The sequence below is a fragment of the Drosophila innubila genome (genome assembly GCF_004354385.1).
Source record: "Drosophila innubila isolate TH190305 chromosome 2R unlocalized genomic scaffold, UK_Dinn_1.0 1_C_2R, whole genome shotgun sequence".
In the NCBI taxonomy this organism is placed as follows: Eukaryota; Metazoa; Arthropoda; class Insecta; order Diptera; family Drosophilidae; genus Drosophila; species Drosophila innubila.
The window spans coordinates 15,755,396-15,770,294 of record NW_022995374.1 but is presented as its reverse complement, the minus strand read 5'-3'; the positions used below and the strand labels follow the sequence as shown (position 1 = coordinate 15,770,294).

General features: G+C 36.3%; 1 protein-coding gene across 2 annotated transcripts in view; it reads right to left on the bottom strand.

Annotated features, from left to right (window-relative positions):
• Positions 1-14,899, bottom strand: part of LOC117784899 (serine-rich adhesin for platelets) — a 68,626-nt gene that overhangs the window by 15,466 nt on the left and 38,261 nt on the right. Inside the window, exons 1-2 of one of the 2 annotated variants that reach the window (XM_034622753.1) lie at positions 13,948-14,044; positions 11,204-11,327 (exon numbers count right to left, since the gene is read on the bottom strand). In XM_034622753.1, the coding sequence (XP_034478644.1) occupies positions 11,204-11,327; positions 13,948-13,983 (160 nt within the window). In that variant the 5' untranslated portion in view covers positions 13,984-14,044. Of the gene's footprint in view, positions 1-11,203; positions 11,328-13,947; positions 14,045-14,899 lie in introns of those variants that run through there. The other variant, XM_034622752.1, reaches the window with a different exon arrangement.

The window sequence follows — 14,899 nt, the reverse complement described above, 5'->3', positions numbered from 1 at the left end:
ATAAGTGCAAAACTATCGTGGAGTCCATTAAGGCAGCATTAGATATCGTATATATGTCGCACTATTGTAGAACTATTGCGATATTTCTTAAGTGAAAATAGCATTTATTATAGCGATTACATTCTTAATTTATTACGAAGGTATTGGAAATCTAATTTCAATACTAATAGAATACAGTTTAATATCATTTGATTAATTATTACAACATATTATGACAGATCCGTCAAATTATTACAAATATATTGAAAAAGTTTTACTAAGTTTTTTTTTTTGATATTATTATAATTCAATTGCTAAATTCTTTCATTCAAAAAACTAACAATATATTTGTAATTAGTCCAAATTCATACTCTTCAAAAATTTAAGTATTATAATGAATTTTCTCTTCAATGGTTTTCTCCAAAAATAAAGTAAATCCAATCAAAAATGTATCTTTATTTGTTATGCTCCTTCTCGTCCTTAAGAAGCAACACTTGAGAGTATTTAGGACCACCTGAAAGACTTTCAAATCGAGTAAAAACTATTCTCCATGGCAACATAAAAAAGGTGGGCGTGACCCGAGCACTTACAACATAATTATTTAAGATTCCAAGGCAAGGGCGAGGAAACTATTAACATGTCTGGTTGAGAGAAGAGAGCGATTTAATGATGCCATTAATTAGCAAAAATTACCAACAATAAGAAAAAGATGCTATACAAATTTAACACCCGCCGGGTATAGTCAGAGGAATAGGTGCAGGAGTAGAAGCTGCAGCCTCAGCAGGAGCAACGGGGGAAGCATAGGGATCGAGGGAGGGAGGTAGAGATCAGTTGGCCCAGTTGGCTGACTGCAGAGACCCTTTTTGGCCTGTTGTAACACCTTTTGATTTACGTGCAGCGCTCGTGGGCCATAAAACAAAAGTTAGAACCTTCTTTAGGTTTTGGCCAAGTCTCTAAAGTCAGGCTGATCTATGTCGTTGGGCTGGCTCATGTTACACGGCAGGGCGCCGGCTGACCGTCAGACAAACTAGAGAAGAGGCTCACAGAGAGAGAGAGAGAGAGAGACAGAGAGAGGGTGAGGAGGATAGAATTGTTGAGGGCATAATAAAAACGTCATGTCCTTGTCTGCCCGTGTGCCAAGTTGTGTGTGTGGGCCAATCTACAGCAATGCCAACAGGATTGGACCTGGTCCAAAAGGTGCTAAATGCGGCCGGCTGATATTTTTTTTATTTTTGTTTTTGTTTTTGTTTCTGTTTTTTGTGTTATTGTGCCTGTTTTTGTGTGTGCCTTTTATTGTCTGTAATTTTTGCTAGCCAACATAATTTTTTTCTCTTCATTCTTTGTGTTTTATTGTTTTTCGCGCGTCATTATTTCGACTTTAACGTTGTTTGTTTTCAGGACAGGACCAGCTCCTAGGCTCTATGGGTCGATGGGCCCATACTTTGTTTACTTTTGCCAGCCGCCTCTGACATTGAGTGACATTGCTGTGCAACTGTCAATGTTGCCTGCCATTTCAGTATATCATTTCTTCAGTATTGCATTTGCTCAGTTCTCTTCAGCTTCACCTTAATTAAGGCTTCAGGTGTAAAATGCTCATAAAATGGAGCGAGCGCCGCTGTCCGATGGCAAATTATGCGAACACACACATCGCACAACCAACTACACACACACACACACACACACACATGTCATGTCCCTCAGGCCTCGACTCATTGGAACATATTGCAAATCGATTCGTTGGAAAAATAAACTTGAATTGTTGCACTGACAACATCGTCAGCAACGCTGATGTTGCACGATGAATATGCTGGTTGTGGCAACTTTGAATATTGCTGTGGTTAACTTTTAATCAGCAAAAACCACAAAAATATTTCCAGAAAGTCGAATTTAACTTATGAAAACCTGCATTGTGTTGTCATTAATATTTAATAGAATTTTTGATCAGGCAAAATAGGACTTAAATTTTAAATTGCTACAATTTTTAAGATAAATAATTTTTTATATTAAAAATAATGTATTTAACTGAATAATTATAATAATGTAAATTAAAACTCACATTAGAATTTGTATTAGACATAAATTAATTATAGAATTTTTATTGGATATCATATGATAAAAAGATAAGTATCTAACTTGAATAACTCCACTAAAATTTAAAATTTTTAACAGAAAATTTTTGAAATACAAATAACAATATTTTTTATATGTATATAATTTATTGTTGAATTCACATTAATATTTGTATTGGAATTAATAATAAGTATTTTATTGCGCATTCGATATCATTGCATTAATTATTGAAAACTCTATAAATTTGTTTGCTTTTAATTAACCCAAGGTTTAGTTGCATCACTTCTCTCAATATTCCACTAGCTCCTTCTCTCTCTCTCTCTCTCTCTTTCTTTTTGTAACTCTTCTGCCTTCATTAGACCTGGCGCTTCATCTGCTTTAATAATTTGCGCTAATCTCTGAACTTCTCGTTACTCAGGTTTTCGACTTTTTGGGCAACTCCTACCAGACTCGTCGGTCAATGTCCTATCCTTAATATATATATTTCTTATTTAGCAGAATTTTGTTTTATGTTTGGCTAAAATGCCTGAACTGTTACCTGTTACCTGCAAATCTTTCAGTCGGCTTTCGGCTGTTGCTTCCCTTTAATAATGAGATAAGAAAACATTTTACGTTTCTTTTATTTTGTTTTTTTTTGTAGCTTTTTTTCGGGCCAGCCAACGACAACCAGAGCAGCTCCATTTGGGAATAACTCTATTAAAAATTATTGAAAGCATTATTTTATGGCAGTCGCGATTGCCATTGATTGGTTTCTGGCAGCGGAAATCGCTTAATGGCATTCTATGGAAACCATTTAGGACACACTCCACTGGGTGGTCTCTGACTTTACGTAAAGCCCTAATCAAGTCTCCCTTTCATAGTCTGCCTGGTTACGTCACGTAATTCTGTTGTTTGGCTGCCAATTACATGTTAGCTGTTACAAATGATGTGCCAATTGTATGCCATCAAATGACTGCTCAATGGATTGCTCCCTGCCCTCCGATAATTCCCAGCTGTTCGAGCTCCCCAATGACCAGCAAATGGGCAATTACCAATGCTACAAATGTTGCCGGCAAGGTGTCGGCAGGCACGCATTGTCATTTAGTCAAGATACAATAACGAGTACAAGCACGAATGTGAATACGAGTACGAATATTGGTATGAGTATTAGTAATGCGACTGTGACTAATATCACAGAGTGAAGAAAACTACCAGAAATAAGTTAAAGTTGTTTTAAAAACATTTGTACCTTTTATTTCAGCTTGCTAGAGCTAAAACTAGCTGAGAATTCTAAGGATATATGTATCTTTATTACTATTTACTCTATTGGCATTGCTCAACACTGAAACAATTATATTAAGTAGATAGTTAAATATTTCATCATGTCAACTCCAAAACTAGTTGGGAATTATAAAGGAAATCAATAATAAAATGCCATATTTTCACTATTTACAAATGTGACTGTGATCACTGTGAACGGCATTGCTCAACACTGTTGCAAGTGCAACTCAAGCTAAAGCAGCAGCTGGTGCAGACATCTAACCAATATTTGAAGGCGTCGCGTGCAGCGTTGAACAAAATGTGGCTTATACAACCGACAGACACGCAATTTTGTTAACCGAAAAAGTCGGTACTGAAATACCAACACAAAAACAAAAAAAAAAAAACACAGAAACAGAAACAGACTAAATAAAAGATCCGACGCCCTACGTTCGCCTCTTCACATTAACAACTGGCTAAATACACAAGTTTTTCAGCTTTTATTTTCGTATGATTAAAAGCTTCATTTGCATGGAGCCAAAAAAAAAAAGGGGAGCAGGCCAAAAGACGGCCAAGACCGAGACCGGAGCCCAAGTTCGAGTCATGCAACAAAACGTTGCCAGGTTAGCTCATTATACGGTAGTACCCACGTTTATCGGATACATATACTCGTAGTACGAATAAACTGCTCAACTTATGAGTACAAGAACTTCAAACTCAGAACTTGGCACTTTGCACGCGATGCCGCCACAGACTTTATGTAATTGGAAAGTGCCTGCCCCAAAGAGAAAGAAGAAGCAGGGGCAGCAGCAGCAGCAGAAAATACCCAAAATTAACGTATGTATCTTCATATTTTGAAAGTCGCGGGTCGAGGGGAATGGACAGCGACCTGCCACCTTGTAAATGAATTGATTTATTCCCTTGGCACAAGCCAACTGACAAATTAATGCATTTCCGTTCTGGCCCATAAACGGCGCTGCCAACTCAGTTGACAGCTGTCGCAAGGGTCGACAACAAAGTTGGCCAGTTTTTTATAAGCCTATAAATAAATACCTAAACTTTTTCGAGGCGCCATCAGTTGCAACATTTCCTTTGTACAAGTATACTACAAATCTTTTTAGTTATTCTTGGCCAATTCTTGGAAATTATTTGTTCTTCATCTCAAGACTATTAATCAAGCATTATACGAATAGTTTAACTTAGCACATTTTTGCTGATGAAAATTGGAAAGGGTAGAATAAGGTATAAATAAGAATTCGAGGTGAACCTTAAACTATCATGAAATAACATTAATTAAAAATTTCCATAATATTTTCTATATTTTTCAAATATTTGTTAAGAATGCATAGTCCATATTAAAATTTAAATCCTTTTTCTTCTAACTAATCTAATATAAATCAATTGTAACTGTTGAAAAAATATCTAATAACTCTAAAGCCCTTAAAACTATTCCAAGAAACTAGTGGCAGCTGCTTTATGATCCATCAATAAAATCAACCAACTGCTGAGGCATATGAATGATAATCTGTTAGATAATCAGGCCTAGTCGTTGTAGCACACTCCATGCCATTAAATTGTGCATTTTACGAGTGGGAAAGCAGTTAAGCAAACCAGACCAGACCAGACCAGAACCAGACCGTAGAGATCTCTGGGGGTTTGCCATAAAAGAAATGCCGCTTTCATGGTTGGTAGATAAAACAAAACGCCGCCGATCGAACAACGATGCTGATCAACGGCGCAATAAATTCATCAAACAAATATCGGTGGCTGAGGTTAAGTCGACTTTGCGTTATAATCGACATGAATATTAAAACCACAAAACTATAATCAGTGCGATATGATCGTCGGCTGTGGCCCCGGAAAACATATCAATCTCATGTGGAACAGAGCAGACGATCGTTGGAATCGATCGCAGCCACCGTTGTGGACCTTTTTTTTTGAGCCATTAACTGGCTGCAGACGACCTAATGGACATGATCTTTCGTCACTCCCAACAACAACAAAAGGGAATGTACCTTTTTTTTATTTCTAAGCGTTTCCCCTCCCTGCCTACCTAGTCTTTCTCTCTCTCTCTCTCTCTCTTGGTATTTCTCTCTCAACGATCGATAGCAGTCTCGACTTGATCTTGATATTTGGCGTCTGTCTCTTGTTGTTGATCCCTAAATACCCTTTAAATTGAACGTAATTCCCAGCACGGCATTTATCATCATTATTATCAGTGTAAGACCTCATGCCTAGCAACCCATTCGACACTTTAAAGTCCTTTGAATAATATATACACTGATTAGATGTGAGTTTCAGCGAGCTGTGACAGTATGAGAGTTGTAATGGATCATTTGACTAAAATTCTAGGTGAGTAGAATAATCTTGTTTTGAATTTTACCTATATTTATTTTTTTTTGCTTACTTGGTAAAATTTTACTTTTAGCCAAGGCCTTTTTTTTCATAAATCTATTTTCTAGAGTTCTCTTTAAAAAGAACACAGTTGAGTGTTAAAAATTGCAGAAATTCTCTCATATAGTATACAAAGTAGTAGTATATAGTTTACTCTTATATTAGAAATAACTAACAATTTCGCACAAAAAAAATAGGGAAAATGTAGTAAATGATTAAAGAATTGATTTTTTAACACTCGTAGAACTTCCATGCGGTTAAAGCACCTAAACTATGTCATTCTGTTTGACTCAACCTTCCAAAATTCGTTCTCACGACTGACAAAATATGGGAAAAATGGGAAAAACAAGAGAAATGATTTCTAAGAACTTTTGATTTCAATGCATTGACTAGCTAAAGACTTCAACTCCTTTGTCAGGTGCTTTTGGAGTGAAGTGCGTAATTGCTGACAGCGCAGCTCCTGCTCCTCCTTCTCCCATTGTAACATCGAATGGGAGATCACAAACTCAATCGCTCATTACCAATAGAAATGCGAGTAAAGATCGGACCCATTGAATGAAAGCAGGGGACAAGCGCTTTGAAGCAACGCCGAAGTCCAAAAACCAGCCCATTGTTATTCAAATTTAAGAGACAGAGCGAGAAAGCGAGAGAGTGTGAAAGAGGGAGAGAGATACTTAAACGGGGAACGGTAGTGGGAATGAGAATGGGAAAACTACATCAAATTGGCGCTTAAATATTTTCATAGCACAACTGTGGGAAACAATAATATTGAAACAGAGTTGAAAACGAAAGAAGATGCACAAGAAGTTGAAGAAGGAGAAACAGAAGAGGCAGAAGACGAGCAAGAAAGCGCATTTGCTTTTACCTTCTTACTTAAACTGTAAACTTGAAATGGCCACTTGAGTTTTGAAGCGTTAAGTGGAAATCAATGGCGATGACGATGACGATGGCGGTGATCTCGTCTTGGCGGGGATCGTGTCGAAAAGAGACCCCAGAAAAAGAAAGATCGAGTGAAGCAATTGACCAAAAACTGTCGAACCTGCCTCTGAGTTAGACGACTGACGATCGGCAAGCGGTACACTTGTTCAGCTTTGTTGTTGACCATGTTTTTTTATTTTTTACCACCGTTCTCCTTTTCTGTATTTTTTTTGGCCTAGACGAACGTGCGGTAGGTAAGAGAGCGAAAGAGAGGCAGAGGAGAGGAAGACGAAAATCGGTTGAGAATTTTGTTTTCTGCTGACATTTGTTGTTGTCGTCGGCGTCTCTTGGAAATTTGTTTGTGCGCAACGGAAATGCATTTATTTGTCCACATCTTGGACGGCGTTTAATGAAGTGACCGCCACTCTTTCTCTTTCTCTGCATCTCCCATCTCCCTCTGCCTGCCACATCACCCCGTTGCAAGACACTCCAAGAGTCGACTCTTTGCCACTGCCAGGGCGTTAATTGATGAATCTGCGGAGCGTTGCTCAAGAGCAGGTTCAATGAATACCCCTACCAACACCTCATACCCGACCCCGGGGCATGTGCTATTTCTTGGAATTTTCACGGCATGATTTCCTTACGAACAGTCGAAATTCCTACAAGTATTTTTCTTCTCTTTTCGATATTTTTTTCGGCATTTCATGTTAAACACATCTATTTAAATTTTAATGATGTTTGTAATGATGGTGCTAAATATTTCCCACATTATATTATCACCTATGGAACCTCACGACTGACCCTCCCAACCATTGAGTAAAATATTGGTTGCTTCCTTTAAGGTCGTTAGTTTGAAAAAGATGCATAATTCTGATAGCTGATATTTATTTGTTTATAGTCTTCAACAGTTGGCATTGAGGCTATTTCTTTTACTGGACCTTCGCGTATATCTGACAAATCGAAACTATAAAAAAGTTTGAATTTATAATACGTAAATAATATAAAATATAAATAGTAAACAAAGGTCAACAACTGGGAAAACAATAAAACTTCGATTTGAATTACAAGAAATTAAGATACAATTTACTCAAGTTACATAAATAAACTAGCTACTTTATAAAGCTAAACAATAAAACTTGGGCTCCAGAAGTGCGGTTTGTAATAAATCAAATTACGAAATTAATACGGAGTTTTGTGATTTAAATAAATGTAGAGCATTATTTACGCTTCAAAATTCTAAAACTAATATTGCTGAGATAATCTTAAAAACGAACAATATATTAATAAATTTGAAATATTTTCAGATCTTCCCAAGCTTTTAAAATGAAAGAATCTGGGATGCAGTTTTTTCTTAAGAAAAACGGGAGATAATACGATTTTGAAGTGGAAGATAACAATCATATTGGTAATGAAAACTTACATATGGTGTTTTCAAGCCCATTAGTAAGTTATCATATCGTATCACATTAAAATATAAGTTTTGGGGCTGGACAATAATTAGATATTGTAATTTTCTTCAACTTTTGATTGATCGCTGGCGCTGACGTCTTCAACGATGCGCAACAATGCTAAACATTTTTAATGAACTACAAGACAAACAATGAGCCCTATGAAGACCTGAAGATGGGTTGGCCAACTACGCTCTAAGAAAATCCCACAGGCAGAGAGGAATCACATAAAACAATGATCGCTTGGGACCTGGTACTATTCGATAAGCCCTGTATATTTGAACAAGAAATTAACAGCTTCGAACTTGTTACTTGTATCTCTAGCTCTCCCTTCTTCTATTCGTCTCTTCCTTTATAGATTTGTCTGTTGAGGGTGAGGTGTTGATTGGGCAACGCCCTGGACACCACTCGATGTTGCCACAGACAATCGCTGGGAAGGAGGGGAAAGTAGAAGGGGTGGGGTTGATAGAAATCATTGCGTTCTTAAATTTATGAACGCACATGATGAGCTATAAAATGTTTTATAGCCCTAGGGCTGCTAGCTTGTAGCCCTAAAACTGGCCCTAGTTCTGGATGCTGTACTACCCTTTCGGCAATGTGGCAATGTGGCATGTGGCATGCCACAACAAGAACTTTTACCTCAACAATTTTCGCCTTTGAGCAGGGCTGTCGCTGGCATTTTTCACGTTTCCCTCAAATTAAATCATGTGATTTATTGGGCTGCTGTTTTTCCGGGGGATTTGTGCTCGGGGAAAATGTGAAAAGTGCTCGTTTGTTGCGGTCCTCTGATTTGTTTTTCCACTTTTTTCTCTGGTATTAAGCGGGCGGGGCGACCAATTGATTGAAATGTCAAGATTCATTAGCCACAAGTCGCTTGGTTGCGCTTGCAACACAGGAGCGGTTCAGCATGCAGGCGGGTTGCTTTTAAAACTAACAAGTTCTTTGTTTTCTTTAGAACTTATAGTTTGTGTTATTCATGTCTTTTACTTTATTTGAAATCTTTTTAAACTGAGCTCAGCCTTGGGCCTTGAGCAGCGGGAAAACCCGAAAAAAGTAGCTATAAACAAGTGTAAATTCGGGTTTTACCCGGCAGCTTAGTGCTGGGCATCATATTTTATTCATGAAACCAACATAGAGGATAATCCCGATGTCTACCTGAAGCTTCCACGAGATTCTCTCAAATGCAAATGAATGAAATGGTGAAATTGTGAAAAAGATTTCGGGAACGCACCCTCAGCGTCGCACTGTGAACGTGTAAATTGACAAAAGAACTTTTCGCACATTAGTTATAAGTGGCCCACGGCTTTTCTCTACATTTCCACCTGGAACGGCATTTTGCACCTGTTGTTTGGCATTTTTCGTGCTGCTTGAAAATGTTAAGCAAACAACAATGCAATATTTTTAGGATCTTTAGGGTCGTGCTGTTCAACATAGCTCGTGCTGCGACCCTTAGAGTTGAGTTAGGTAAGGGTACGTAGTACGAACCAGGGACCAGGAGACAGCTGCAGCAACAGCAGCGACTCTAATTAGCCATGGTCATTGCTAGTTGTTGTTGTTGCTGTCTCTTTGTTGTTGTTGTTGTTGCTGCGGGTTGTGCGGGCTCAGAAATAGTCTGGTTGTGTTGCATTTTGTGGCCTGCCAACAGAGTCCAGTGAAAGTTAACTCAAATCGTTGCAAAATTTTATTATTTTTACTTCACAATCTCGACCATAAAGTTGGCACTTTATGCCGCAAATTCAGAGATGTTTGGCTCTTGGACTAAAAACTTGAAACTACTCTCGCATTTAGACTGAAAATTTTATACATATTCTGAATATGAACCATTAGAGTTCATTAGGTTGATGTTTCAAGAGTAGTTATAATGCAAGTAGAGTTCATTTGCGAAACTCATCGAACCGGTTGAAAATGTAGTGTAAAAATGGTTTGGAATAAAGTTAAAAGAGTTTATAATTTGGTCAGTTGCATAACAAAAACAAAAACTGATTACATTAATTTCTTGAATACAGTAACTAAAAAATCGGGATTTTTTAGTGGTTTACCTTAGTTTTGATTTCATATTTTCAAAAGAACAGAAATTTAGTTTAGAATAAGACGCCTAAAATGAAAAAAAAAATGAGTGAACTGATTTGAATGAAAAGTGAATAAGTGTTTCAACTACAATGCTAAGATTTTCTATAGAATAATTTTATAAACAATTCAAAGAATAGCTTCTAATAGTTAAAAACTGATATAAATTTTATCTCTGTAAATAGTTAGGTGGTTTTTATGTGAGGTGGGTTAATAATTTCAAACTGACTCAATAATTTTTCAATCTAAATACACTGTTTAAGTCAAGCTTATACACAATTTAAAATAAATTAAGCTAAAAATAGATTATAACCACGTTAAAGTGGGTAAAGTAATTGAGAAATAATAGAGAATTTTATTTTAATAGTTGCTTATATGTTATTATACACCATTATGTTTGGAATTAATTCAAAAATTATTTAGTTGGTAAAGCAACTGAAACAAATTCAATGTACTTTTTGTAACGGAGTATTTTAAAAGATTGTCGACTTGGTATTTAAAGCTTTCAGAACCAACGTAATCCCCAATTCATAACTCAGACGACAGCTACTGTACGAACTATTGAGACAGTCAGCTACTTGGCTTATATCCATTCATAACTCATATGAATAAATGACAGCTTTGGTTGGGACTGTTCATGGAATGCCTGAGATCTGTCTGTGACTTCGATATAGATATACTTATATGTAGGTAAGTAAGGGAATGTGAGATAGATGTAAATGAGAGTCCAACACGTTTGCAACATTGTTAATAACAGTGACAAATATTGAACAGTTGCACTTGTTATGAATGTAACGTGAGTTTTTGGCCAAGTTAAGTGAATGGGATGGGAATAGGTTGAGTCTGAAATGGGATTGGGGCTTACTTCATTGTCATGTTAATAAACATGTATTTTTGGAGTTTTGTTTGTAAAAGAAAAGGAATGTTCAATTAGATGTGAAGGCATTTCCTGCAGACGTGTTAATAAACAAAGACAGAGAGTGCGACAGAAAAGAGGAAGAGAGAGAGAGAGGTTACTTGAGTCTTGGATGTTTCTGGGGAAAGATTCGAGGAAGTTGTGGAGTGTAAATTTTAGATGGGATACTTACGTATCTGTGAAATGTCTGTCACTGAGACTGTTCCTTCCGCAGCTAGGTGTATGGCTTTGTTGTGTGCACACTGTGACATTATTACGTAATCTTCTACTGTACATAATGCACCTGAAATCACCACCTGAAACAAAAAGAGACTAATATAGTAAGAGTGAAAGAGAGAGAGAGATAGAGAGAGAGATCATGCATGTGTGTATTTTTATCGTTGGCGCACTTATCGCTATCGTGCGTATCTATAAACAGGGCAATCATTATTGTATCTAACAGATACAACACACAAAACCTAAATTGCATACCAGTGTTTACACCATGTCACACACAACGCGCCTTTTTTATTACCCCCTCGTCCGCTCCCTTTCCCTTTTCCCCTTGTCTCCTGTGTAGTTCGGTAGTCCCCTTTGGACTGTAATTTATCATGTTTGATTAGTTGTCTCTTTGATATTTTATTACAATCAATTCATAATCGCGCCTTTGATTTAATGTATTTATTGTTTCGCCTCGTTCATTACGTTCCGTTGGCTTTCATTAGGTATATTTTATTATTGTGCCAGGTCAGGTTGTAAATCAGAATGCAACTTGATCGAGCTATACCCGTTAAGCTGCCACCTGTCACCATGAATCTATCTGTGGTTTATGGCCCCTTGCTAAATCCCGTTACAAATTACGCAAATAAATTGTTAGTTTGTCGGTTTGACAATCGGGTTTTATTACGGATACCATACACAATATACAATTTAATTATTTTTGCGTTATTTCAGATTTATTTTTATACTATATATTATATTATACTTTTTAAAAATGTATTTTTATTTTTCAGGATTTTCTTTTGTTTTTAATATGGAGTTCCTTAATTCACTTTAAAAATTGTAATTTCACCCTTACAACTCTTTATTACAAAAATATATATTAAAAATATAATATATAATAAATTATATATTATTTAATTGTTATGACTAGTCAAGTTCTAATATTATAATTAAAGTATATTATTTATTATAACATTGTCCTTTACTTTCTTTAAAGTATCAACCTCATTTAAGTCTTACTTCAAAAATTTTTCGAAGTCTCTAGATTCTGTCTATTGTCCTCACTGTTTATTTATTTCTCATAGCTTGTCCCATTAGTCTTGTCTTCGATAACATTAAATTCACATTTATCAAACCCTTTGCACCCTTTAGAGTTGCCGTTAATTGTTTGGCGCCACACAAAAAAAAAAGGAAAACCCTTCAACCTGGCAGACCACCCAAGTGAAGCCCCCACTCGAAGAGCACTTCAGTCCCAGCCAAGGCCTCTTGAGATTGGAAACTAACCAGCTGGCACAGCCTCAGGCACTAGTAGCAGCCACAAATTAGCCAAACTTCCTGAACCACGAGTACTCGGCCTACAAAATAGTGATAGGAAAACTGTTAACTGTTAAATGAAACTGAAAACGAAACTGAAAACCCATCGAAATCTTATCACACACACTTTGTAATGCCTATCGCCGTACCCTTCCTATACCCTACTCTTCCTATCAGCCCTCCTCGCTGGAAATTTATGCTCCGCATAACCTCGTTTCGTACTAACAGTTTTCCCAAGCGTAGTTAACGCTACTTCAACTTAGTTCAAGATACAAATGTGAGAGGGAGAGAGACAGAGAGGCGGTCGATTCGTTTGGTAAAACGCATTATTTTGTAATTATCGACAGAGTTCTAATAAATAAAATGAACTCAAGACATATACAACACTACAACAACAGCAACAACAACAACTACGTTGCAAGGCCCCGCACAACACTTTTGACTGGGTTATAATTTTTCTTCTTCGCTTTTTTTTTCTTTTTGGGTTGATGAAATTATGAATGAAGATAAGGTATGCGACCAACTTGAATGGGTTTGTGTGTATGTGTGTATGTGGGTGGGTGTAGGTGTAAGTGTGTTAGTGTTGTTGTTGTTGTTAGCAAGTGTTTGTCAATGTTGTTGTAGCTTATAGTACAAACTACTTGAAATCTTCACTATTAAATGTATAGCCTTTAACGAACAGTAACTGCTAAAATTGTTTTTATTAATCTTAATTTTAATTTGTTTATAAATATATGTAGATATTGGCTTTATACAATTTAAATTAGCTAGATTTTTGTTTACTTAAATTTGTTTAATAATTGCAGCGTTAAATTTGCGGAACTTTCATAATAATATTTTTTATTACAGAGTATCTATAAGCTAATTAAGCTAACCGCTTCTGCATTAAACTTTAAACTAGTTCTAGGATATTAACAATTCAATCACAATATTATTATTACTTTTAGCTGTTTTACTTCGGTCTTTCAACTGTGTCTAATGCGAATTTTTACGCAAATTCCTGACATTTTCGAAAAAAAAAGTTGTAGTGCAATGTACTATACATATTGCCTAAGGTTTTTGAACTGAGAGTTCTAAGAAATGGAACTATTATATAATATCCGTACAGAAACTGTAGAAATGTAATCATTTAATATAAGTCTCTTACTAACGTAATGTAAATCAAAAATGAAATTCTAAAAATTATGTTCTTTAGTAAACAAATATTAAGACCATTTGAACTTCGTCTTTATTTTATTTATTCTACTGTATTTTTTTAATCTCATTTGCATTTATTTTTAAAAAATCCTTTAAGCTTGGATATTTATCTTAAAACTACACATTTTATTTGTCCTTTTATCTACAGAGCTTTTGCAATTTTCGATATTGCCTATCGCTGGTTGCTATTGTCGTTATACTTACAATAAAAAAGAGCAGTCTTTTTAACTGATTCGACATTCATTCGGCGATTAATGTACATAATTTTAACCCATTTACTGCCAGTCGAGCAGCAAACTAAACTTGCAGCTTGGTTCTAGTCGCAATTGTTGCAATTGTTTGTCCTTCTACGTCTAGCAAGATGATATCGGGATTGGATAATGCTGACATTGAACTTGTAGGCGTTGTGGGCGTGACTGAGCGTATATATATGCACCAATTTCGTTGTTAAATATTATTATTATTATTATTAATAATTATGATTGTTGTTGCTGGCGGTACAGCACACACACACCGGCACATAGAGCATTTGTAGCACTGACATTTGGCGATTAGCGTCGGCACTTCCGTTTCCGTTTTGCAAAGCAACGACAACAACAATAATGGCAACAATAATTTGAGCACTTGACACGTACTTATTGCACTAGCTGCGAGCGATTTGTTATTATTTTAATCTCCTTTTTTTCTTCAAGATATTTTGTATTTATTACTTATTTGTTAGCGTTGCCATTAAATTTTGCAAAGTGTCGCGTAAACGTAACGGGAACTGTGAGAACGAGACGTCAAATGAAATTATAACAGTTTTGCAGTTGAAATTGAATCCGCAGAGTTGAACGTCTTTGCAGGGCGATTGAATTATCGAGACTAACCGAAACGAAACGTGCGACATTTTTTTGTTGCTGTTGCTGTTGCTCTTAGCTGCTGTTGCTGCTGCTGTCGTTGTTGTTGTTGTTGCTTTGGCTTTTTCTGTTGCCGTTGTTGTTGGATACGGATACGGGCAACATTGACAGCAGCAGCAGCAGCAGCAGAGCTGCACAGCAGACATGTTGCATGTCGAACAAACAGTTTCATGACAGCATACTAAAATATAGTCGCATATTCTGAAGCAAAATCGTATACAGCACAATTTGTTAAATAATAATAAAATTGATTTTGG